General features: G+C 36.4%; 2 protein-coding genes across 5 annotated transcripts in view; both read left to right on the plus strand.

Moving 5' to 3' along the window:
* LOC147395479 (ferredoxin, root R-B2-like) overlaps positions 1-26,891 on the plus strand; it is a 93,967-nt gene extending 67,076 nt beyond the window's left edge. The window contains exons 1-3 of one of the 3 annotated variants that reach the window (XM_086450412.1): positions 24,156-24,196; positions 24,325-24,360; positions 26,259-26,891. In XM_086450412.1, the coding sequence (XP_086306538.1) occupies positions 26,267-26,719 (453 nt within the window). In that variant the 5' untranslated portion in view covers positions 24,156-24,196; positions 24,325-24,360; positions 26,259-26,266 and the 3' untranslated portion in view covers positions 26,720-26,891. Of the gene's footprint in view, positions 1-24,155; positions 24,197-24,324; positions 24,361-24,441; positions 24,582-26,258 lie in introns of those variants that run through there. The other 2 variants (XM_086450411.1, XM_086450410.1) reach the window with 2 other exon arrangements.
* On the plus strand, positions 15,830-19,639 carry LOC147395484 (large ribosomal subunit protein uL1). 2 transcript variants are annotated; one of them, XM_086449834.1, is made up of 6 exons: positions 15,830-15,944; positions 16,196-16,237; positions 17,453-17,672; positions 17,969-18,134; positions 18,706-18,911; positions 19,415-19,639. In XM_086449834.1, exons 2-6 carry the CDS (start codon positions 16,233-16,235, stop codon positions 19,466-19,468), a joined length of 651 nt encoding a protein of 216 aa, XP_086305960.1. In that variant the 5' UTR covers positions 15,830-15,944; positions 16,196-16,232; the 3' UTR covers positions 19,469-19,639. The 2 variants fall into 2 exon arrangements, with proteins under 2 accessions (XP_086305960.1, XP_086305959.1); XM_086449833.1 differs by having other exon boundaries at positions 15,839-15,944; positions 16,192-16,237.
* Positions 26,892-27,306: the final 415 nt, after the last annotated feature.

The raw sequence follows: 27,306 nt of genomic DNA on the forward strand, positions 1-27,306 counted from the left end.
CTATTTATGGCATGTTTGTGGTGAATATTTGAGACATTTCTATATTTTCAAGTTGGTGGCATGCCTCTTGACTTTAAAAGTGATGGAAAATTTACCTAATCCACTTAAAATTATGTCAAAATCTTAGATTCAAACCCATTATATTCAATTTCTAAATAAACTACACAACATGAGCTATGTGATTCGTTTAATAAATAAGTTGGGTTGTTTCATGATCAAGTTGGCACTCATAACCCATGAGCACATTATTATAATTTATTTGTAAATTTTTAAATAGGATTGGATTGGATTGTACGCAGGTAAACATGATTATAAATTGTTTAACTTATATTTCAAGATTTAAAGGGCTTATATAGGGTTGGGTTTTATGTTACTTTCATGTCGTTTTCAAGTCATGTTTGCAGTTGATTTTAAGAATTGCCGTACCTGTAGGACTTAAAATGGGTCAAGTTTTAGGTAGGATATGAGTATATCCATATATTTTTATCTGGGTCTAGATTTGAATCTTACTCGACTCATATTTGCTAAAATCATATTCGAATCATTTTACTTCCACTAAATCCATATCCAAATCCGACCCAATCAAATTAATTGATTTCGGTCGATCAAGTCAAATAATTTCAAACTGTTCAACTCCCCTCCTCCCACGCATACCAAGGTGCCTGAAAGGAGGTTTGAATTCAAAATCTCTTTATTCAAGAAAGATTTCTTAGAAAATATAACAGTATAATTTTTAAAGTAATATTTCATTCAGATCTAGGTGGATATAAGGATTGATCAGTATTCCACCTGGACCAGACTAGGATCAATGGCTACCCATATCCGACCCATTTTTATTCGGATATACTCGAAGGAACCAAACCCAACTAATTCGGATCACTTGGATTTCGGATTAAATCCGATCCATTTTTGCCATACATACCTACTTGAAAAGGTTCTTTTTTTTCTTCTTAAAAAATTTCTCTCATAGTCTCGTTCGACTCTGCTTCAAAGGAGGAACAGAGAAGAAACAACCAAACCAAGAACAAAGCCATGGATTCGACGGCTCGGAGAAGTGGAGGAGGTCTTCTCGAAGGTCTCTACAGAGTCTTGATGCGCCGGAACTCCGTCTACGTTACGTTCGTCTTAGCCGGCGCTTTCGCCGGAGAACGGGTAGGGTTTTCGATCCATCCATGCTCTTCGATTTCTGTTTCCTGACCTAAATCTCTGTTTCTGATAATATGTCCGAATGGGTTAATCTTTTTCTCCATTTAAACATGATTTTTTGACCAAATTTGCAAGATTCTATCGTTTTCACTAAATTTTGTTATCTGGAACGAAGAAGATCCATTAAAACCTGAATCTCTATTTGCGAGATTCTGTCCGAATCGATCCTCTTTTTCTCGATCTGAACACGATTTTCTTAACAAATTTTCGAAATGCTATTCTTTTTTTTATTTTATATATATACTAATTTTTGTTATTTGGAATGAAGAAGATCATTAAAAGAAATACATTTTGATTCTATCCAAATAAAATAGAATGATGATGAATGCAAGCGGTTTTGGGTACGCGGCTGATGTGGCAAGGCACAGAACCGCAGATCTTTTCTTGTGTATCCCGAAGAAACAGATCTATGGTTCTTGCCACGTCAGCCACGTACCACTTAATAAAATATTAGAGCTTAGTTAATCAAACTTAAGATCAAGTTTTATTTATACCCCCATTTAAACCTAAGATATAAGTAGTGGACTAAGCCCACATGTATCTCACATACATATATGTCTATACATGATATATGTAGTGGTGTCTCCCATGTACACATGTCTACATGTTATAGGTAGTGGTCTACACATGTGAGATTTCATATAATGATAGAAACACACTCTAAAGATCAACTACAAGATCTAGAGATTGAGAGATGTTGGATTGTTTTATCAAAAGTGGGAAAACCCCACAAATAGGATTTTTAATTAAAAAATAAAACTCTCTTTAGGGAGATAAAGATAACCCTCTTGCCAAAAGGTAGTCAAATTGTCCGAGTCATACTGTCTAGGTCTATGCACGTTTAACCAATGTGATTTTGGGGGGTATATAGTATATAATTTTTTTGCCTAAAGGTCATATTAGATGATGCACCTTGTCCATTCTCGCAGGGTGAAAAGTTTCAGTACATGGTAAAATATACCCTGACCAATTCGGCTAAACCCCTAGCACGAATTGAAACAATAAAACTCCTGAAGTTAAGGTTTGTGACATCAGTCATGTTTCCTTGTCAAAACAGTTATTAATGATTTTTTGTAGGTTGTTAATAGGGATAAAGTCACTTAATGGAACTAATTATTCCTATTGGCGGATGGATATTGATATAACTTTAGGATATATGGAATATGATTTGCCTGAGATTCTTGTTATAGAGTCTAAGGAATCTGTGAAAGTTTATTACATCAAATGAGAAAAGTCAAATCGTATAAACATGATGATTATTCGAGGTTCCATTAGTGAGTCTTTACGAGGGGGTATTGAGGTTACAATTACATTTAAGGAATTTCTTGAGGTCATTAAGAAGCGATTTGTGAGTACTAAAAGGATTTAGCAATACGGTTATTTAGTTAATCTGATGATACTTAAGTATGATGGAAATAGTAGTATTTGACTATATCTTTAGAAGATATTGAAATTGGTAATTGGTTTGTGAGAGAATAAGATTATCTTTGAAGATAAATTTCTAGTTCATATGAGAATTTTCTCCTATCTACTAGAGATTAGCTAAGATGGCAAGATTGGCTAGGTTTGCTTCCTAGTTCATGACTTCGAATCTCTATATGCTCTTTCACTGGAAAGGTGGTTATTTAACTGTTGTACACATGCCGAGTAGGATGGTACGTGCGGTCCGTCAAAGTAAAAAAAATAAAAATAAAATATGAGAATTCTTTCTTTACCAAATTCATTTGACACTTTTAAAGTGAATTACAATGCTTAAGAGCTTGACAATTCTATAGATCGCAATTCCTATCTCATGACTTTCTATCAGTATTAAGATTCATTACTTTCTATTGATCTTTAGTTAATCACGTAAAGAGGGAATCAAGGTTACTCCCACTGAATTTGATATTCGTGAAATAATACTTGATACTATAAAGGGGACGTAAATGACCACTTATCTAAATGGATTTATCCAAATAAGTTTGAAGATTGATAAATCTTAAAATTTACTCATATATCTTCAACACAAATGGATAAATTCTAAAGATTCTCGAATCTTATCTTTAAGGAATATGATCTAACTATAAGAAGATCTTTTGCTTTAATAAGGATGATGTTTGGAACCATAAAACGTGTCTATGAATAGACATAAGAAAGAAGATGATCCGTTGAGGTTATAAATATTTGAAAATACCATCTTATCAATAAGACATTATAATGTCATGGAATAAGCAACAAACTATCTCGAGAAAGGGCATGTCCAAAAAAAAATTAGGGTTCAAATGCTGGTAATCACCCTAAATTGCCATACTTGAAATGATCCCATTTTAAATTGCAAATGTGACACTTTAAAATTTGAGGATCAATACTTCTTTTAGTTGTCAACTATTAAGTACGTTGACCCAACAATCAAGCCATTAAGACTTGTTTCCTCAACCACACAAAGTGCATTGTTATTAATAGAGACCCTATTCAATCTCTTAAGCATTGTAATTCACTTTGAAAGTGTCAAAATCATTTGGTAAAGAGAGAATTCTCATATTTTATTTATTTATTTTTTGCTTTGAAAGGTCGCACGTACCATCCCACTCGGTACATGCATAGCAGTTAAATAGTCACCTTTTTGGTGGAGGGGCATATAGAGATTCGAAGTCATGACCTGGGGAACAAACTCAGTCAGTCTTGCCATCTTAGCTAACCCCTAGTGCGCAGGAGATAATTCTCATATGAACTAGATGTTCATCTTTAAAGATAATCATTTTCTCTCACAAATTAATTATCAATTTTGACATCTTCAAAAGATGTTATCGAATACTATCATTTCCATCATACTTAAGGGTCATCAGATTAGCTAAATAATCTCATTGCTAAACCATTTTATTACCCACAAATAGCTTCTTGATGACTGTAAGAAATTCCTTAGATGTACTTGTAATCTCAATACTTCATCGTAAAGACTCACTAATGGAAGTCCAAATAATCATCATGGTCATATGAATGAGTTGTGATATACTTTAAACAATAAACAAAAGTTCACCAAGTGCATCTTCTCCAATGTTCGGTCAGTTGGAGAGTTTTACAAACTCTTACAATAGATCGGATATATGACCAGGGAGGTTGAAACATTAGGCACTGGCTAGCGGCGATTGACAAAGATGCTTGGCCGAACGCCAATGACTCTGAATCCTGTGACCTTGTGGTCAAACCGACAACAAATGTGAAGATCAAAGGGAGGGGGGGTTTCATCAAAACCCACTAATAAAGCTTTGCAACTTATGTAATTAAATCTTAACGATCGATTTCAATTGAAATCGAGAGCTCAATCTTGGCTTGATACCAATTGTAGGATCATAATGATCCTTAAACACTCTAAAAAGCAACCACACGATCTAGAGATTTATTGAAAGGTAAGTTTTTAAATGTCTTAATATTCTTTAATGAACTAAATAAACATTGATTCACTTACCCGTCTGTAGAAGAGAGTGACAATAATAGTCATGATGCTTAGAAGATTCACTTCTTCAATCCCGATAGTTGCCGATAGAAAACCCGAAGAGTATTATAGAATGAAATCCTCAAAGATCGAAGCACCGATCTTCAATAATAATAATCAATTAGAGATAGCTCTACCCAAAACCCTCTTGCACTCTCTTAAATGGGGATGAGATTATTATACATGGGTAAGGGACGACTACATTTATAGTCAATTTCTCCACTATTCAACCCATCATAGAAGATAGTGGAGAAGGCAATATCACTTCCATAATTGGGGATACCACATCCCACTAAGTAATAATTAGATTGCTTTTTATTATTTATACCCAATTATTGTCTTAAATAATTACAACTCATCCATTTGCAAAAGAATATAATTGTAGGACCAAAAGAGAGTTTTATCTTTTTATTAAAAATCCAATTTGTGGGGTAAACCCATTTCTGATAAAACAATCCAGCGTCTTTCAATCTCTAGATCTTGTGGTTGCTCTTTAGAGTGTGTTATAGTTCTATTATTGTATGAAAGACATGTGTAGGTGGGAGACACCACTACCTATAACATGTATAAACATGTGTATGTGAGAGACACCTCTACATATATCATGTATAGACATATATATGTGGGAGACATGTGGGCCTAACTGTCACGGCCCTATTCTTTCGAAGCGAGGTCGTGCGGCGCAAGGGGGTCAAATCCACTTGCAAGCCTGTAAAATGATCGTACACCACACACACGTATCTAGCAAACAAGTAAACGAGGCAACACGAGGTAAAGTCCGGAGGCAACTTTGTTGATATAATAGTAATTACACGGGGTAACGCAATATAAAAGCAATAGATGCGTTACAAGCAAATGATGATCCTATGACACGCGGGACTTCCACGGAGCTGGGCTTCAAGGGTTTCAACAACGTGGGTGTAGGCCGGGGATTGGGATAGCACTGACACCCTTCCTACAAAGTGTATGCTAAGTCTTTATTAGATTTCCAGAAGGGAACATCAAAAGTAGAGGCCGGTCATACTCCTTTATTACTAAAATGCCATTAAGCTAACAAGTGTGCCCTGGCACGGGGCTGACACGTACCCTAAGCTAACAGATATGCCCTGGTACGGGGGCTGACATGGCTTCATAACGAGCTTTACATACTGTTACATGAGTGCTCCCGGGTAGCTCCGGGGCGAGCTTACACCTAACTCTAGGTGACAGATGATGTGGCCGTTACAGTCTCCCCCACTTATTCTGCAAACGTCCTCGTCGCATTGACCTGGCAAACTCTTCAATCGGCTGCTTGAAAGGTTGTAGGTTCTCTGCACTCTCCTGTGTTGCTTTAAATTCTGGCATGTCCTGTGTGACGAAGTACTTCACGTGCTGCTGCTGCTGCTGTTGCTGAATGGAACTGCTGCTGAAATGACGTCTTCGAGAACTTTGTCGACAACACGCTCTGGCTGAAAAGCTGAATGAGAAGTGGTACGTGTTGGAATACTGCGCGCGGGATCTCCTTGATCTGCTTGGTACGGCTTGAGACTTCTTGTATGGATGACAGAGTAGATGCTGTGTAACCTGTACGGTAACCAGAGTTTAGCAAACCTGTACGTCCTTGGACTGTGTCTCCTGTAGCCTGAAACAATAGTGTGAGAAGTTAAACACTGTTGGCCTGATATAAGTTCAAAAGTACTCTTGTTGGAGGAAGAGTTCTTCTGAGTGGTGGAATTGAACAAATTCGCCCAATTCGGATGATCGGCATTAGCAAGATGCCTAAAATACTCCAACGCAGAACTGAATCTCTCTGTTGGCCAAACTGATTGATGATGTACATTGCTCGGAAAATCAAGCTGGAATCTAAGTAGTCTGCATGGTTCGTTCCATAACTTCCCTGTGACTCTTGAATCTCTGACGCTGACAACACTCTGAGGTACATCACAATTCTTGCTGACATTCTGACCAAGTGGCTGAGGGGCTTCTTCTGCAACTTGAATCTTACAGTAACCTGATCTCTGACCTAACTCTGAAAAACACTTGGCTGTCCCAAGCTTATCAAACAAGTCGGCACTCTGCTGGATAGGATACTTGTTCTTGATGGTGATCTTCTTCACTACTCGATAATCGATACAACGTCTCGAAGACCCATACTGCTGCTTGCTCAACTCAGCTAGTCTTGGATGATTCATCCTGTAAGGCCTCTCTATAAGAGGTGTGGCAACAGGTAGCAATTCATTCTGATGATCATTCGACCTACGTGGCTGTAGTGTCTTCGGAAGCAAATTCGCTATCTCATCATCAACTTCTGCTAAAACCTGTGTGGCTTGTGTGGGAGTTGAACTATGGTCCTTTTCTTCGGCTTCAACTCTCAAGGAAGCAATGTACGGTTGCTTACCTTTCTTCAACCCTTTCTTCACTTGAATGGCTGAAATCAAATTTCCCTCTTCCTTGCTTGTGGAGACGGGAACAAAGCTTGGACATTCACCTAGCATGCCCAAGGTGTTGGCAAATGGCATTGGTACAACCCTGTTCTGTCGCATGAAATCCATCCCAATGACAACTTTGAACTCATCGAGCGGAACTGCGAGTAAATCAAGCTTACCCTTCCATGTGCCTATCTTGACGGACACTGACTTGGCCGAACCTTGGATAGGAGTGGCTTGGGAGTTTACAGCTTTCATACGGCTTGAACCCTTATCGAGCCGGATATTGAGACGCTTCGCCTCTGTAGGGGTAATGAAACTGTGAGTAGCTCCTGTATCAACCATTGCCTGGGTGGTCTTCCCACCAACTTCAATATCGACATACATAAGACCCTTCCGTTTCTGGCTATTCTGAGTCTCAGATGTCTGCTTCATTGCATTCAAAAGATGCAAGGCTCCCATGTGAGGAGAATCTTCATAATCTCGCCCACTCGTACCCTCGTGACTAGGGTCACTCTGGGAAGCTAATAGTGCAGTCAGTTTGGTTCGCTGTGGGCACTTAAATGTCTTGTGAGGCCCACCACACAAAACACATCCATGCTTGTGACGACGCTTGACTGGCGAGGTACTTCTGCTCTGTGAAGGAGAGGAGTTCCGTGATGATCCCGGACTGGAACTCTTTCTATGCCTTCCATTCTTGCCATTCGAAGATTTCTTTGTGTACTCAGGTTGCTGGTAGTAACCCTTCGATTGAGGATGTACATACTGTTGGCTCCTTCCCGCGGGAGTATAATCAGTCAACCGCTCGGCTGCTGCAATTTCAGACGCAAGATCTTCCACACGTTGCCGTTGGAGTTCTGTCTGAACCCAAGGCTTGAGTCCTTCTTGGAATGAGAACAACTTGTCTTTCTCTGACATGTCACGGATATCAAGCATCAAGGCGGAAAACTGCTTGACGTACTCGTGAACTGTACCTGTATGTTGGAGTTGCCTCAACTTTCTGCGGGCAATGAACTCCACGTTCTCTGGTAAGAACTGGTGCTTCAATTCTTTCTTGAGGTCCTCCCATGTATCGATGGAACATTGGCCACTTTCCATCTCGGTGTACTTTATCCGCCACCATAGCTTGGCGTCACCTGCAAGATACATAGAAGCAGTTGTTACTTTTACCTCTTCGGAATCCGGACGAGCTGCACGGAAGTACTGCTACATGTCGAACAGGAAATTCTCGAGCTCTTTCGCATCGCGAACACCATCGAAGGTACGTGGCTCGGGTACTCGCAAGCGCGAGGGAGAAGCATCACTACTGGTAGGCCGTTCGTTACCGACGGCGCGGACCAGGAGACCTACTTTCGTAGTGAGTTACGTAATCTGTTCCTGTAAGACGGCTAGGTTGTCTCGGGTATCTTCCTCGAGGGCTGTCACTCTAGCTCTGAATGTCTCGGATCTTTCCTCCAGCGTGCTCTGGCGATCATCTATTTGTGCAATACCATCAACAATACCGGATAGCATACCTATCTTTTCCTCCAATAACTCGATGCGTTCCTTGTTTGTACGTGGTGCTGGTGTGTTTGGAGCGGGTAGATCCGCGGTACTAGTAGTTCCTCTTACCATCGTTCGCGTGAACTAAATGGAATCTTGGGGGAATAGCTAGGGGGAATACCAACTGTGCTCAAACAACTGCTGCTCTGATACCAACTGTCACGGCCCTATTCTTTCGAAGCGAGGTCGTGCGGCGCAAGGGGTCAAATCCACTTGCAAGCCTGTAAAATGATCGTACACCACACACACGTATCTAGCAAACAAGTAAACGAGGCAACACGAGGTAAAGCCCGGAGGCAACTTTGTTGATATAATAGTAATTACATGGGGTAACGCAATATAAAAGCAATAGATGCGTTACAAGCAAATGATGATCCTATGACACGCGGGACTTCCACGGAGCTGGGCTTCAACAACGTGGGTGTAGGCCGGGGATTGGGATAGCACTGACACCCTTCCTACAAAGTGTATGCTAAGTCTTTATTAGATTTCCAGAAGGGAACATCAAAAGTAGAGGCCGGTCATACTCCTTTATTACTAAAATGCCATTAAGCTAACAAGTGTGCCCTGGCACGGGGCTGACACGTACCCTAAGCTAACAGATATGCCCTGGTACGGGGGTTGACATGGCTTCATAACGAGCTTTACATACTGTTACATGAGTGCTCCCGGGTAGCTCCGGGGCGAGCTTACACCTAACTCTAGGTGACAGATGATGTGGCCGTTACACTAACCCACCATTTATATCTTATGTTTAGATATGTATGTGGGAGACATGTGGGCCTAGCCCACTACTTATATCTTATGTTTAAATGGGCTATAAATAAAACTTGAGAGAAGGGGCTGATTAACCAAGTCTCTGACCATCTCTTTAAAAAAAAAAAAAAAAGTAAAAGTTTAATTAAAGAAAATCACATAGAATAGAAAAGAAGAAGATGAGAAAAGAAAGAGGGTTAAAGACTTGGTTTAATCAGCCCCTACTATCAGGTTTTATTTATAACCCATTTAAACATAAGATATAAGTAGTGGGCTAGGTCCTCATGTCTCCCACATACGTACCTAAACATAGGATATAAGTAGTGGGCTAGGCCCACATGTCTCCCACATACACATGTCTATACATGTTATAGGTAGTGGTGTCTCTCATTTACACATGTGGGTTGGACCCACATGTCTTTCATATAATGACAGAACTCTAATATAGTGTTTAAGTATCATTATGATCCTACTTGACTTGCATTGAATCACCATGTTCTTATGCTAATTGTCATGTTGATTCGCGATGAAAAATTTGATTTTTTTTCTTTCATTGTTTGTTTGGTGAAACTGATGGAGTGGTTTCTTTGGCACAGGTTGTGGATTATGGAGTTCATAAGTTGTGGGAGTATAACAATGTTGGGGTATGAGGCCTATAACTAAGATTGTTTTCTACATGTTGCATGCATTCTCTTGTATTTAATAGAAATTTTTGGGTGTTTGATCCACATGTGGTGTGTACAACAAAAGTTGTGTACCATAGTCAGTAGTCAGATATGGATAAGGGGCACGGAATACATACAGTGATGTACAACAATGGTTAAAGAGCCTAATACAACTACATTTAGTGATAATTGAGCATGCCACGACATTGTCTAGGTTTATTTTTGTAAGTACAATGTATTTTATTGGTGTAAGCATGAAGGCGGTGTTTTGATTAGAGGTTTCTACAGGTCAATTTATGTTTGATTCCACATATGCCCACGACCGAAACTTGAATAAAACATCAGTTCTGGTTCTTATCAATTTTAGTTCTGGGTATGAAGTCTTCGGTACGAGTACTCGATAAGATAGGTTTTTTTTTTTTTTAATGAAAGAAGAAAAAAATAGAAAAAGAAAACTAACATGTATTTTCTTACTTGATAGTTGATATTGTCAATGAATTCTTCGAGCAATCGAACTTCTGAAAATAAACCTCAGAAAAATGGAATATGGAGTATTTGTTTGTAGTTTGGATTGAGGAGGAATAGGAAATATAAACAGATATTTGAGTTAAGAGAAAGTAAAAAAGAAAACAAAAGACTCCATGATTTATTTAGATTATAATTTTAGCTAAAGTACATTTACTTCTAATTATATCAATCATTAAATTTTAATTAAACTTCTTAATGTTCAAAATAAGTTACAAGTAAAACAAATCCACTATCGAGTCTCCTTCGAGTACCCAATTCTTAACGGGTCCCTAAGATGGCTACCCAGACCGAACTAAAAACTAATCAAGTCCATGATGTTATACCAATTACTGACTGATTGGTTTCGGATACATCAGGTAATTGGGTACCCATAAACACCACTCTTGATCCTAGGTCTGTGGTATTACCTCACATAGACTTTGCCACCTTATCAAAGTGGGAGCTTCATGTGTATAAATTGTATTGAAGGGAGAAAAGGCTGCAAGAGAATTAGAAAGAAAAAAAGAGAGGTCCAGATGACCACCCAATGCTCCTAAAAAGGGCAATGTCTCAAAAGAAATTCCTTACCCTTTTTCATTCACCATGTCCCATCTAAAAACAAAATCTTCAAAGAAAAATCCCCTACATTATGGATACATCTTAGACCATCTAAATGTTTGAGATTTAATATTCATCATGGCCATATAAACAATATCCACTTTATCATCGAAACACTACGATTCCTTTCCTTCCAATTCCCTCACATAGAGTCCTTAACGCAGTTTTAGTCATGATTCAGCTGAGTGCAAAGCGAGAAATAAATGTATGCTAAATGACTAACACCACATTGCAATATTGTGAAAGTTTGTCCACAGTCTTCTCACTAGATTTACATGTAGAACAGGAATAAATGATACCCTGCTTACAATTTGATGAGATATTTAGACATTAAATATTGGACTTTTGAAGGAAAGGAGATACCGTTTGAAGAGCTTAATTTTATTGTGTTGGGGTTACTCTTCTTTTGGCATTTTCTATGAAGATTTTGTTGTTTGATGGGATTTTGTTTGTAATTTGGGAGATTAGTTTTCTCTTTTGTGGTTTTTTTCTATTGTTTTTCTTTTGGTTTAGCTTTGTACTTCTGGGACTACTCGTCCCCTTTTCAAATAAAATTTCAACTTATCAAAAAAAAAAAAAAAATTATTTAAGGAAGTAGTCAACACGAAGAAAGCAATTTTGGATGGAATTCTAGTCTCACACTTATGGGGCTGGGAAGTCAGACTCAAAATAATTGATTAGTGTATTATAGAACCTTTCCGAGAAAATTTTCTATCCTTATTCCTAGCCAAAATCTTCTATCCTCGTTAAGAGAATTAATGGGAGACCCATTGATAGTCGATGAGATGCTGAATGAGGCTCCCAATCATTCAGACTTCTTTCCAAACCGAAATCCCATGATGAGGATATATAGCTCATAATACTCCATTGGAAAGGCCTTATTCGATGAAAATAAAAGCAATGGAGAGTCCTCGAATCACTTTTGGGTTTATATGTTTTATCGTGACATTTTTAGATGGTAAGTGATCACCCCAAGTTTCTGAAGGTTTACCTTAGCAGAATGTGATTGCTAAACACCTAATACAGTAAAGAAGTTGTTTCTTAAGCCACACTTTTTTTTTTCCTTTTTTATTTTTGACTGAATCTCTCCTTTTATTGTAATGCAGAAGAGGTTTGAGGATATTCCAGGATTGGGAACAAGGCAATCTGAATAATAAAATAATCAACTCTCTTCTCTCTGAGATCCAGATTTTGGAACTTGGACTTCTTGGTGGTATATCAAAGGTACCAACAATTCTTATTGTCACGGAAACATCTCATTTTGATCATTTATAATAAGTGAATATTTTTTTTGTCATTCTTGGAAGAAAGAAAATACTTTATCCGAATTTCCGGGATGGCTGGATTATGGTTTTGTTCGAATTATAATAACGCTCTCTTGAACAATATGGTGGTCATGATTTGTACCAGAACATGATATGGTTCAGTTTTGGTTTGTGAGAATCAAACCAGTTGAATCCCACATTCTTTTCTTCTAGTTTATTTTTTTAATCGGTTCATACATTAGATCTTAAACATTCTTCCAAGTCTCAATGTGGGACTGAACTCTTTGAAATTATTTGCCTGAACAAGAATATTTGGATCCCATTGTGAGAGAGATGTATTGGGGTTTAGGAACACTTGGTTGTAGGTAGGATTCCCTTTACTTGCATTTTCAGAATATGTAAATCCTATTCAAAATTTGCAAAATAATAAAATAGGAATTTAAGTTACGCGTTAAGGGTATAAACAAATTCATATCATCATCAATATGCTTGATTCCTGATAACGAAAGTTGGATGTCGTTCTAAGGATCCCCTAAATGGGTATGGTTTGAATGTTGGACCACTTTTACGACAACGAAATCCTAGCAATGCATGAGCAGACAAAATGAATTTCTATCAGGTGAATCAGCATCGATATTGTCAAAAAAAGTGTCTCAATTCCTTGATATTCTGATCAAGGGCGGATTTATAGGGGGGGGGGGGGCACTTGCCTCCACAAGAATTTTCAAAGTCTTCAGATTAATGAGATATTGCAACAGATATTAGCGGCGAGTAAAAATGTGTAATTATCTATGCACAATCTATATAATAAAACACATGTGTGGATTCCATTAAATTATAGTTTTGTGGGTATGAAGTTTGAGATAAATGAGTGGAGTCTGTACAACCCATACTTTATTGCCTCTCCTCCCCACTTTCATCTTTATTGTTTTTCTTCTCCTCATTTTTTTCAATAATATTCTTTTAACTTTATACCTTCTAACTTTACTATATTTTCTCTTTTTCCCCTTTAACCCCAAAGAAGATGTTAGTGCCATAGGCCCGAGCAAATTCTAGTCCTATAACATAAGAAAGAAGATTTATTGAGTGTTGGATTGCGGGAAGCAATGTCTATGTGGAAAAAGATAATTTTAAAAAAATGGACCTCTTTTAGGGAATTCTTATTAGTAATTGATGATGAAACTAAGTTCAATGTCGACACTCAATTTTCTCTAACCTAAGTCTTTTTCACTATTGAACTTTGCCTTGACTTGAGTATCAGAGTGGAATTGGAGGTTTCTTGTCGAAGTATTAGAGGGAGATTTTTCCTTCACAATTTATATATCTACTTCATCTTGGTTTAACACTCAAAAAAGGGAAAAACTAAACCACTGAAAAAAAATGAAAGAAAAGGCATATTTGACGACTTTAAATAGAGTTAATTGACATGTATGCTAGAATAATTATTGGTAGCCATCCATTTTGTACAATTTTGGATCAATAATCCAAATGTTTAGTTCGTTTAGGAGAAATGGTAGTACCAACTATACGTTAAGGAGAAGAATTTTGGAGAGCCAAGGGATAACATGATTGCAAATTGAGTGTAGTAGAGAAAAGATAAAGTCATAAAAATGCATTTTGTGAAAATGTAGTAGTCCCAATATGTAACAAACTAAAAAAAAGTTGAATTTTGGGAAGCGAATCCTTCTCCAATCTCCAATCCCAAAATATTATAACTCTCTCTTGAAATGTTAGAAACCCACTCTCCATGAGGAAGTTTACTCCATCGACCGCATTAAGTTTGTTTATTTTTATCGGTAAAAAAAATGTTTGTTTATTTTTGTCTTAAACATTAATGGATTCTTTATATATTTAAAAGAAATGTTTGATGTCAATGATAATTGCATCTGATTAGCATAGTCATTTCTTTTCTCGGTTTGGGGTGCACCCCAAAGGGGTTTAAGAACCACTTTTACCCACTTTATCGATTCGTACAATCGTTTCACTGGATCTTATCATACAAAATTCTCATTGAATTCAGTTTTTGGGTTTTGTTTGTTCTTTTTGTAAGTTGAATTCAAGAAGGGGTGGTAGCAAACCACATCCTTGCAAGCGGAGGAGAAACCAGAAGATTCAAAGCCTTAGTGCACCCTTCTGCTTTTGCAATTCGGAATAGGTTTGAGGTCAACTGTACAATAATCGGTTTAAACTGCTTGGGCAACGCTCATCCCTTGTTTAACGAATCGCTTCTTTAAATAGTATCTTTTATCCTCTGCCTGTGAATCCCTTATCTTTCTTTTCATTCTAGTAAAAAGTATTATGTGGTCTAGTCTGTCCATTAGTTCTTCTCTATTGCTTCTTTGATTTAGTAGAAAGCTCGGTTCAAGCCATCACATAAGTTTAGGTCAATTCAAATGCGAATATAGGCCTTATTTTCAGCAGATCTGTGCAAATTATTGATTTTAGTAAGGGTTTTATATGATTAGAAAGGTCCGTTGATGGTCACCGATCCTTACTTTAATTTAATAGTTCGATTTTGGCTCCACGCTTTGGTTACTAAGGTTGATACCATCAAATTCACGTAGTTTTTTAATACTAGAATCCAAGTTTCAATCCCTGACCAAAACAATTTTACAAGTGAATATTTTATCAATCAACAAAAACAATATAACAAGATGATAATCATGATTTTAAAACTAGGTACCTTCTCATTTTGTCTGTCTCCATGTATATCGAGTTTACTCATCCTGAGTTATCTTCTTTTTTTTTTATGACGGGGATTTTCAGATCCATTTGCCAATCAAGGGGTAAGACAACTTGTCTTTTAGAACATCATATCTCGCTCAAATCCCTCGGATTCATGCAATACCCCCATAAATCACACATACCAAGTAAGTTGGAAATAATAACCCCAAATGATTGGCCTAGTGGCAAGCATAACCTTGATAAGCTCCTCAAGAAGGGTAGGTCAAGTGTTAGAAACCATCAATGAATTCCTTGGGGCCACTCTCCAAGATCCAGTTGACCCTTGTCTCAACCAGTTGCATGTAGGAATTTTTGAAGGGGGTGTTGTGTGTGATTAGTCTCATCCAAAAGGTCAGGATACTTACAATAAGCAAAAAATAAAATAAAAAATATAAGTCGGGACAAATCCCCATTAGTGGCCAATGAGGGGGACTTGAACTCAAGACCTGTCCCTTTTTGGACGACACAAAAATGTGTAAATCAATTTAAATCTATGTAAAATTTAAAAATATATAATTAAAAAAAGAGAGAAAATAATAGATGATTATCACCTTATTTTATCAAAAATTATAATCACTTATTTATAAATAAGTATTACTAAATAACTGTAAATCGAGTTAACTCGGTATCGGTGGTGTCCGAACCGAGACGAGAGGAGACGCAATACCGAGTTTCAAAACCCTGGATAGAATACAGGTATTTAAAGCTTATGAAAAACTCCCACGAGAGAAAAGGAGGCCGCACTGAGAAACCCTAGTGTAGGGTTTTCTTTTCGTTTTCTCTGGTGAGTTCCCCTTCTCTTGTCGTCCATTTAACATAGAAACCCTAGAAATTTCAAGGGTTTTCGATTTAGATCTCTTAACTGGAACATCAGATCTATTAAAATTTATCATAGAAAGCCTGGATTTCGCAGCAAAGCAAGTTTTGAAACGATTTCTGTGAATAAGTTCCACGCAGATAGAAAATCTGGTTTTTCTCATTCTGTTATCTTCATCTGAGGTTTGCTGATTCTTGATTGTTTGATTTCGGAGACAGGAGATTGATCTGTAGAGGAACCGCAGAATTTGTAACGATGAGGTACTAATTCCTTCAAATTTTTATATTGATTCGTTATCTTGATGTTAGTTCTCTGTGATGTTTTAGTCTGAGATGCATTTTTTAAAGTTCTCAATGGTTTTAAAACTAGACAATTTTTTTCATGTTCCAAGGTTTTGGGGTGTTTTCTTGCGTAGTGTGAAATGGTTTTCTTAAGTGATTCTGTAGCTTATGTTTGTTTTAAATTTCTAAGTTAGACTAATTGGGTTATATTTGATATGGAAACCGAAGATTGTATCATGAGTGGATTGAATCATTTGGTTAAGTTTGAAGGTAGTTATATTTAAATCTCAAAGAGGTGAAGATCAAGGTTGATCTATTTGTAATTGGAAATAAGTGTTTTAGTAATGTTGGGGAGTCGCTTATGTTTTCTTTACTGTCATAGATTGGGAAGGAAAAAAACCTTAATTGTGTTTATTGTTTAGTGACATAGTGGTGAATCCGCATTTGCTCAAAACCTTTGTAGATCAAGGGGATTCTTGAGTTGAATTGCTCCATGAGTGTCATGGCATTTTATTGAGAACTCAATAGGAAAATTGAGAGAGACACTCCTTGTTCCTGTTATGCACTATCGGCTATCAGCAACTATATTGTTATCTACTTTGTATGTGAAATTAGAAATGGGTTCCTGTGCTATAAAAAAATTGTGTTGCCTAAACCTTATATGTTAGTATGATGATCAGAGCTCTCTGTTATTGGGTCACGAGGGAGCGTATCTCTAATATCATAAGTGTTCAGATAAGGGTAATCTGTTTCGTGGGCCACTTGCCCAAATTTTCTTTCTGTCCAATTTTTAGAGGATTCTTCTTTGAGGACTTTCATGTATATTGGGTTGGGTTTGTAATCTAATTCCTTTGTATTCTTCTTTGCAGTCCTTTGTACTTGGGCTGGTTTCCTCAACCGCCTTTCTGTTTTGTTTTAATGAAATTTATACTTACAAAAAAAGTTAAGTTTTCTCAATAGTTGTTAGGTATGTGGAATGCCCATCCAAGAAGTGGTCTTCTGGGGATTAATGAGTTGGTAGGCTTTTCTACATGATTTTTGGTTACAGCTCATGCACCTTGATGGGGCTCCGAACTGCTCAAATATATATATTTATTTAAAACATTTTTGTTTTCCCCAAAATCTATTATATTTCCTTACTAATCAAGTTATTGATTCACGACTCACTCCATTGCATTTTTTCTTCCTTTGTAGTAAGCTTCAGAGCGATGTGTTGAGAGAAGCCATCACCCAGGTCACTGGTGATGCCCGTGAGAAAAAACGTAACTTTGTGGAGACACTTGAGCTCCAGATTGGGTTGAAGAACTATGACCCTCAGAAGGACAAGCGTTTCAGTGGTTCCGTGAAGCTTCCGCATATCCCTCGCCCAAAGATGAAAGTTTGCATGCTCGGTGATGCTCAACATGTGGAAGAGGTAATTTTATTTGACTTGTACAGCTCATGAGACAAGAGAATTTTGGACATGTCATGCAATATGCGTGATTACACCTTTTTTTATAGTTTGAATCTTGAATTCTTATTATACAATGCTAAATATTGACTTTTTTTAATTTTTCTATTCAACTTAGTATGTAGGCTTTTCCATCTTTGAAGCTTTCTTTTGTAATGGATAGTACTATAACTTAGGTCCAATTCAGGAATTCTATACATTGGAACTATGTTTTGCTCAGTGGTTATCTTGAAGTAATGTTTTGTTAATTTTAATTACAGGCAGAGAAGATAGGATTGGACTACATGGACGTGGAAGGGCTGAAGAAGCTTAATAAAAATAAGAAATTGGTCAAGAAACTTGCTAAGAAATACCATGCTTTTCTGGCATCAGAAGCTGTCATTAAGCAGATTCCTCGTCTTCTTGGCCCTGGTCTCAACAAAGCAGGCAAGTACTTTATTGATCGTAGGTTCTATTGTTATTATAAGAGTAGTCAATGTTCATTGTTCTTTGTACTTTGGTTTTCATGAACAATAATTAGCTTCAAAGTAATCCCTAAGTCTCAATCAGTTCATCTTGACTAAATGCTCATTGCTTTCTTTATGGTGGTGAGTAAACTATATGCAATGTATCAATCTTCAATGTTACATTATGGTTATTTGTGTTAATAACTTATCTTTTAAATTTAATTAAAATTAGTATATTATACTTTTAATCTTCCAATTTTTTTGGGTATAAATAATTGAAAATTGTTGAAAATGAAGTGCTTGAAGGTTGACTTGCGGTATTGATAAATCGATCCGACCAATGAAAGATTGATCCTGTCCCGATCTTTGGGTAATCATAACCACCCAATCAATGTCATTGTTCTGGATGGGATTAATGCTTGTGGCCAATTTATCTTTTTATTGGATGCTTAGGATCATTCAGTTGGTTTGATTCTGTTAGAGAATGATTATGGCACTCAAGCTTTTTTAAATTGCAGTCAACTAACGCATTTTTTTTTGCCTATATGCAGGAAAGTTTCCAACACTTGTCACCCACCAGGAGTCCTTGGAGTCAAAAGTTAATGAAACCAAGGCTATGGTTAAGTTTCAACTGAAGAAGGTTCTTTGCATGGGAGTTGCTGTTGGCAACTGTGGAATGGAGGATAAGCAGATCTTCCAGAATGTGCAACTCTCTGTCAATTTTCTTGTATCATTGCTCAAGAAGAATTGGCAAAATGTGAGTTTCACCCTTTCCTTTAAGCCACAGCCATGAAATGAAATTGCGTGAAATTTGAATTTTGTGTTTCGTTTGGAGGAAAACAAACTAAACTTCTTCTTAATTTCCTCTGACTATACCATTATTTTTATTTGTACCCATTTCTTTAACATTTGTATTTATGCTTGATCCGCTATCCCCACGGATTTGTTTGCTCGGTTTCAATGATTAATTATTTTACTGAGAGTTGGACAGTTTCAATGACTTATGCACCTGAACGTGTCTCATTTTCAGTCTCTAATCTCTCTGCTTGCATATTTATGTGGATCATAATTTGTGTTTTTCTTACATAACATTTGAATTTTTGACATTGTTTTCTTGTATTTTTTTGTGTGGCAATTTTCACCTTGCATTATTTTCTTATTGCAAGAGATTCAGATTCAATTGATAATTTTATTTATAGAAGTCTCAATAAACATCTATCAATAATTGATTTGATGATTCTGGGTGTGCTTGGAAATCAGGTGAGGTGCTTGTACCTGAAGAGTTCCATGGGAAAGCCTGTTCGCATCTTCTGAGGAGTTTGTTTTACTTGTCATGAGAAGAGGTAGTGTGAGAAAGACTGGTGAATGTTTTGTCGAAATGCTTAAAATTTCCTTTAAGTTGATTGTTTATGAATATTTCAATCATAAATTGTTAGTTTTAATGTGATGTTGATTGAACTTAATTTAAGTGGTTGTTTCTAATTCTACCGGGTTTTAATTTCCCAAACTATAACATAGTGGATTCTATGAGTGATCTTTGACTGAAATTAAAGACTAATGATTTTCTGACAACCCCTCCTGCCCTTCTCACAGAGCCGTAGATCATTTGCCTTGGGATACACAGAATTATAAATCTTTTTATTATGTATCCCGAGGCAAAGGATCTACTGTTTTTATTTATTTATTTATTTTTATTTATGGGGTGGATGTCAGAGAGGGGCCGTCAGGTTACCACGACTCAAAATTAAATGAGTTGCCTGGATGTGTAAGACACCATTGAATTCATTTCTTTTCTTCCAAGAGAGACCGAATCCATTTTTTCTCCTCTGGGAAGTTTCATTTATGAAAGGTTTTTTTGAATTTAGAATTTGTACCAAGTACCTTTTGGGTTTGAAAAGAAAAAAAATGATATATTAAAGAGTAAAGATGTTGGATATCTTGGGATTCTAATAAGATTTTTGAGATAAAATTCTATCTACCTCTTGTTGTTCCCTGTTTTTTCTTTACAGGGTTTCTTATATGTTTGATTAGGCATGGAAGTCGGAAGGGAAAGGCATTTTTCATATAATTGATAATAGATTTCGTGGTGGTTTGATTGTTCATTTTCCATGAAAATGAATTTTTGCCTTCGTTAATCTATGAACTAGTGTTGGGTGGATTTTATTTTTCCACCCAACCTCGTGAGAGAAAGAAATCCAGTATTGGTCTCTCACTCTCAACTTTTTCTTGTTATTTTTTGGGTGATTTAAACATGCCCCCCATATTTTATTGAATATTAAAAATATCCCTTGTGTTTTGAAACAGATGATATTCATCCCTTGACCTGAGTCTTTTAAATAGACTAATGGGAAAAAGGCTCAAATGTTCAAGTCTTCAGCCTATAATTAAAAATCCAGATTTTTCATCTCAAAACCAGTCATCAACAACCTCTTATGGACAAAATTTTTTACCCTCATCATCTATCCTAAATTTTTTTTTTTACTTCAAATGTCAATGCAATATATAATTTTGGAAGAAGTATAAAATGATGAAATTTTTAGTAGAAAAATCTACGTAAAGAGGCAAGGCAAGGCAAGGTAGAAAATGAAGATGAGGTTGAATAGATTCAAGATACCAAGGTAGAAAATGATGGATGAAGATGCCTGGTAAACAAATAGGGTTTTTGGGGAAATAGAAAGAAAGATGGATTTAAAATCTAGGGTCTATGTATTGGCTAGATTTTGAAGATGAGGGCATCTGAGTCTTTTCATGTCAGTATACTTGGAGGACTGAGGTCAAGGAAGAGATGACACCAATTTCAAAACACAGGGGTATCTCCAATATTTAACAAAATGTGGGGGGCATATCTAAATTACCTCGGTTTAAGTTCAGGAATTTGATTTTGCAATGCAATCCAACAAATCCTGGAAGATTTTGGTGTCTTTTAATCTCATTGGGCATACATTGCATAATTGCATTAATCGGATTGGTAGAAGTAAACATACAAATAGAAACTTTCATTACATATTGTTTCTATTTTAATTTCAGTATATAAATTCTAGCACATCTAAACATAAGTTCTAACTTCTGTTTTTAATGTTAAATTTCCACTTAGTACCTTAATACACACTGGATGATGGATGCTATATAGTCAGTCTTTAAAACCTTCAAAATCCAAAAACCTAAACCACTTTATACAATTTCTTAAAATCCCTAATTTTCTTTTAGGAATTGAGGTATCAGACCTTTTAGAGCATTTGACTAATCCTCGGAACAGATACAATCCTCTTCACAACACGCACCAAATAATTTCTGAAATAAAACCTTTGAAGGAAGGCGGTCCCCTAAGGTGGGGGTTCATACTTAAGTCCTCTGCTTCTTAAGGCTTGTGGTCTTGTCATCGAAACCATTTACTTATCGTTGGATTTCACATTTACACGGTCGGGATGTCATGTGAATATATGATTTCTTTTTTTCATTAGTCTATGGATTTTCATTCTAAATCTCAAATTACATCTTTTATCCCGACCGTTGGATTTTGCATTTACACAGCTGGAATGATGTGGATTTCACATTAACATGGCCAGAATTATGTGTGGACATTAATAAAAGTTCCATAGAACAGAGTAGCAGTCATAACTCGTGATGCAAATGTTAATTCCTTATATACTAAAGAATAGAATATGGGAGTTTTTTTTTGTTTTTTAATTTTTTATGCCAACTTAGCTAGTTTAGGTTCAACTCTTTTGACCCAACTTCACGCTTGCCTTCCCAAAACACAACTAAACCGTGAAGATTAGGGGGTTAGGGGGTTGGGGTTAGTTAGGCAGACCCCCAACCAAAATCAAAGGAACTACAAACATGTTGATCACGTTGTGATGGTACAATTAATACTGTATATATGCTTTTCACGTGCTATGATGATGCATTTATTGAAGTTTTGGAGGATACAACTGTGCATGTACATATGCTTGACTTAATTAATAGCTTTATTGAATGTGTATGATATATACTATGATATGTTCCATCAATTACCTTCATTGTTAAGGAATTCAGCCCGAGATTATATTGCCACATCAACTTTTTTTTGTTTTGTTTTGATATATGTTAATCAATGAGGTTATACATAATGATACACTTAATTATGATATAGACACACCAAAAAGAGTTTCTAAAATAAAAGATTGAAATGGAAAATGATGAAGAAGACAACAATTGTCACAACAATTAGACAAATCCACTGCCATTTGTAGTTCCCTGAAAGCTTGTCTCACTTTAGCGGAAATCCAATTCAAAAAGTTTCTTTGGCTCAATGCCAATTTTAGACCGATAAGTGATTAATGTTTGTAGGTCATGAGTTTGATACCTAGTATAAGCATTAATTCCTCCTGGGCCACCCACGAGGGCACACCCACTTACCTAGTATGTGTGATATGCGGGCGTTGTATTTGCCCTGGGACTGGTCCTTGGACACGACCATAGTCTATGGACTAGATAAAACTCAAATACTGGCACAATTCAATGTTTACAGGGATACTTGGTTATCAAAGAAAAAAAAGAAAGGGAAGGTGGGTGTGATCATAAAAAAAAAAAAACAAGAGTAATGATAATTTGACACCCCAACGTGATATACTCAAAATACTCACCTGACATGGGGGTGTGCCAAAATCATAAATTTTCTTTCATCGGAATACACAACTGCACAAACTTATGGGGAAGTGCGGTTGTATCATAAGGCATAAAGTCTATGGTTCTGGCACACCCCATGTCAAGTGAGTATGCCATGTGGGGGAGTCGATTATCACGACTAAAAAAAACAATGATTCATCCACATCATAGCGCTATAGTTGATTTATGTATGTTATATGGGGCTTTCAATGGATCATGGTGTCGATTTGGGTCTCGAGTTGGGCCATGGTTGATCCAAACCAATTTGATTGCTTTCCACTCCAATCCTTTTTCCCTTCAGAGTTTAGACTAGTATTGGAACTCAAATCATCTTTGATCTACATCGGAAGTTATGAATTAGACCTGAAATTCGACCTGATTACTTCAAGTCTAGATCGATAATTTTGATTGGGTCAGATCTAGATAAACTATGTCCCAATCCAAGAATATATTAAAATAGAAGGTATATATATTATGTTATATTTTGAAGTTGATTTGAATTTTCTAAATCAAATTGGATTTTGCTCGATTCAATTATTGATTTGGATCTTAATATTAAAATCTGATAAAAACTCAATTTGATAAGAATCCGATCCATACTTATTGGATCAATTCCAGGTCTGATTGAATCCTAATCGGATTGGCAACCCTAACTTTGATGGGAAATGTTCAGCACACTAAGTTTTACCACACACTTTAACAAACGTTTTTTGTCCTACATGGGTTAGAAGTTTTGGAATGGGCTGATTTTTGGTGAGGATGATCTCTATGATTAGAATATCATTCTCCCCAAAAATCAGCCCATTCCGAAATGTTTAGCCCTATGTTAACAAGTTGAAAAATCGTGGACCGTCCATTTTTTGTAAATCATTTTTAATGGGGTTAGAAGTTTTGGAATGAGCTGATTTTTGGTGAGGATGATCTCCTCACCATAGAGATCATCCTCACCAAAAATCAACTCATTCCGAAACTTCTAACCCATGTAGGACAAAACGCATTTGTTAAAGTGTGTGGTAAAACTTAGGGTGCCGAACGGGACCCAACTTTGATACGTCTTTTCTATAGGTTTTCTTTCCTAGAGATCAAACGAAGATTAAAAGGTTAGTAAGTAACCCATGGGAATCCCTAGAGAATTTGTTTCCATTTCAGCCATTAGTTGGACCCTCGGTGTCCAACGACGTTAGATACTATAGTTTTCCTTACGTAGCCAAATCGATCTTCGATGATAACGAAAAGGCATTTCTTTTATTGGGTCGTTTTAGCAATGATTTCTGAAGAGGCGTTGAAACGCATCTCTAACTTTCTTTATATATTTCAACCAAATTGAATCTCTCGATTCTATAATCTGATAGAGATTGAGAGAGAGAGAGAGAGAAAACCAAATTTCTGCGATCGGTAAGATCTTCTTCGCTGATATTGAATCCATTTTAATGCGAGCTTCTCATCTTGATCTGTTGTTAGGTTTCAGTTTCTTGTTTCGTTTGTGTTTATTAGTATTGTTTGTGATGTTTGGTCTTTGTTAGGTTTGTAGGTTGGAATCTGTTTAAAGTTCAAGAAAGGTGAAAATTCCTTCATTTATGTTCATTTCTTGGTTGATCGCTCTGTGATGAGTTCGATTAGCTCTTTTAGGTCGAGAAATTGTGTTTAATTAGGTTTTTTTTATGAGGTTTTGTGCGATTCGTTTTCAGTTTGATGGTATTTATGTTTCTTCATGAGTTATTTTTTATATTGATGACATCGAAAATGCCAATCACGAGTGCGAAATGTTTTATAACATTTGGTAATTTGTATGAACTAAACCCCTGTGTTGTGAATTGTAGAACCTAAACCCTAACATGCGCATTTAAAAATCCTTTTTTATATATTAAGATATGTTACTAGGGCAATTATGGTTGAATTATTGTTTCTCTCTCCTTGTTTCAGTCCTTTTATCTTTATGTAATAGAAAATAGGAGACAGCATTAATTCCCAAATATCTTTATCCTAGAATTGAATTTGTTCATGTAAAGCTCTCTTTAGATGCTTTTTCATCATATATTTTTTGTTGTAACTGGTAAGTGCAATTCTTACCTTTTTCTTGACAATGGTTTGGGACTTTGGGCAGTGGGACTAAATTTTCTGGCGAATTACTTTATTATTAATTTCTTCTACGACTTATGTAATCTATAAGATTTTGTTTAATCTAAGCACTAACAGAGGAAGGTACCAACTAGCTTAGTTGACAAAGTTTGTAGTTCAAAACCTGCCCTCAACCAAGTTGTTGATCTCATCAAAAACAGGGAATGGAGGGTTGGTTATCTGGTGGTACCACCAAAATTTTGGGGTTTTGACTCAGCCAGTTGGTTGATATATTGCAATGCAACTTTGAGGTCATGGGTTCAAGTCCAGCTTAATTGAAAGATACAAAAAATAAAAAAAACAGATACAAAGAGTTATGTTTGAATTATGTAGTATGACATAGTAATTAGAATACATATTTATACTGTATTGTTTTTCCTCTATATAAATACTCTTCTATGATTAGGTGGGAGTGGGACTGGAATACTGTTGTTACTTGTAACATAAAAGAAAGTTAGAAATCCTTCTCCAAGAAGGGCAGGGGGGATCTTAAAATGTCCATTCAAATTCTTTGGAGAAAAAGAAAAGAAAGGGCCTTTGGACATCAGAATCTGATGTTGACACCGAATATTTTGAAAAATCTATGGCATGAGATGTAAATAATATTGTGTGATAGAGAATGTTTGTGAACTTCCATTTATATCTCTTCCTGTTGAGTTTTTATTTTTTTCTGTTTTAATTAACTTGCCAAAGATGTTACCTGTTTATCAGTCAATTTTAGCTTTTCATCTTCCCATGTAGCTTTTTGTGCCTAACTCTAAACGAAGGATGATAAAGTTGGTTGGTAGGGTAAGTTACGGTGACCTACGTGTGGGGTTTAATGGCGTTATTCTGGACTATATATACATGTTCAGCTGGAAAAATATGGTTTCATAAGATCATCATTTCCAACAATTTTTTAGAAGATGGAGCCTTGAGCAAGGAGTTAGAGGAGTTGATTCTTCTCATAGAGTTCTAGACATCAAATGTTGTGTTTTTTATTGAGAGAAATGGATGGCTTCATCCAATTTTCTTTTCAATTGTATGATCATACCAATTGCTTTCTTGCGGACTTTGGATTGTTTAGAATGTAAAAATACGGAAATGGATAGAACTTTGGGTCAAATTACTTAATCAGATCCGATTTTAAAATGTTTATGTAAAAAATAAAAGTGTGTACTGAATTTACCTTTATACCTATTTTTATTTAAAATATTCGTTCTTTTTAACACATGGATATACATAAATATTTTAAAATTGTATCCAATTACATAATTTTTTATCCTACTATATAGAACACCCTTCTAGGAAATGTCTGCAACATATTCAGTGATGAATCGAGCTTTCTGTTTGGATCCAGGTGTAACCATGTTGACCTTGAGACTCCCCTCAGCTAGCATGATCAAAAGTGGAACTCAGAGAAGAAATGTTGGTGCCTTAATCAACATTCCATCTTCATTGGGTTCTATAAAGGGCGTTTCAAAGGCATTTGGCTTGAAATCTTCCTCCTTCAGGGTATCATCAATGGCAGTGTACAAGGTCAAGCTTATTGGACCTGAGGGTGAAGAGACTGAGTTTGATGCACCCGATGACACCTACATACTAGACGCAGCTGAGAATGCAGGGTTGGAACATCCCTACTCGTGCAGGGCTGGTGCATGCTCTACTTGTGCAGGGCAGATAGTATCGGGTTCCGTTGACCAGTCGGATGGATCGTTCCTCGATGAGAAACAGATGGAGCAAGGGTATGTGCTGACATGCATCGCATATCCAATGTCAGACTGCGTGATTCACACACACAAGGAAGGTGATCTCTACTGAGTTATGTTCCTGTAGAAGATGGTTTTGATTAGGTGGTTGGTTTTACAGATATTGCTGTAGAGAAGATCTATCCCAGATTATATCTGGACTCAAGTTTAGTTTGTATGTCTTTTCCTATAATATTTACTACTCTCTCATTTGGTATGCGATTAAAAATAATTCTATTATCATTCATGCGGCCTTCCTCATGACATCAATTGCTTGTTATGTAGTTAAGGGTCCAGATTGGAACCCTAATTTCTGTATGGGCTATCCCATCAAATTACTATGGATATTGGTCATGTTATAATATCAGATGATGGAGTCTTCAAGATCATAATAATTTGCAGAGTGTAATAGAGATGAGCATTTTAAGATGAATAAGTGGGCAGACATTAAATGTGAAGTGAAAGCATTCATCAAAATCTGAAAGTATGATTGAGAAAATTTGAGCATTGTTCTATACAAGTTGAAGTTTCTAAAGACCAAAAGAAAATATGATATGAATTGGAGGACATTATTTCTTTCTACTGATCTCAGATTATATTTTTTGATAATAATGCTCACATGTCAGCTGAGAAATTCTCTGATTTTTCTCTTCACCGGCT

Source organism: Akebia trifoliata, chromosome 8, assembly GCF_017979445.1.
Source record: "Akebia trifoliata isolate Shusen 1 chromosome 8, ASM1797944v1, whole genome shotgun sequence".
Taxonomy (NCBI): domain Eukaryota; kingdom Viridiplantae; phylum Streptophyta; class Magnoliopsida; order Ranunculales; family Lardizabalaceae; genus Akebia; species Akebia trifoliata.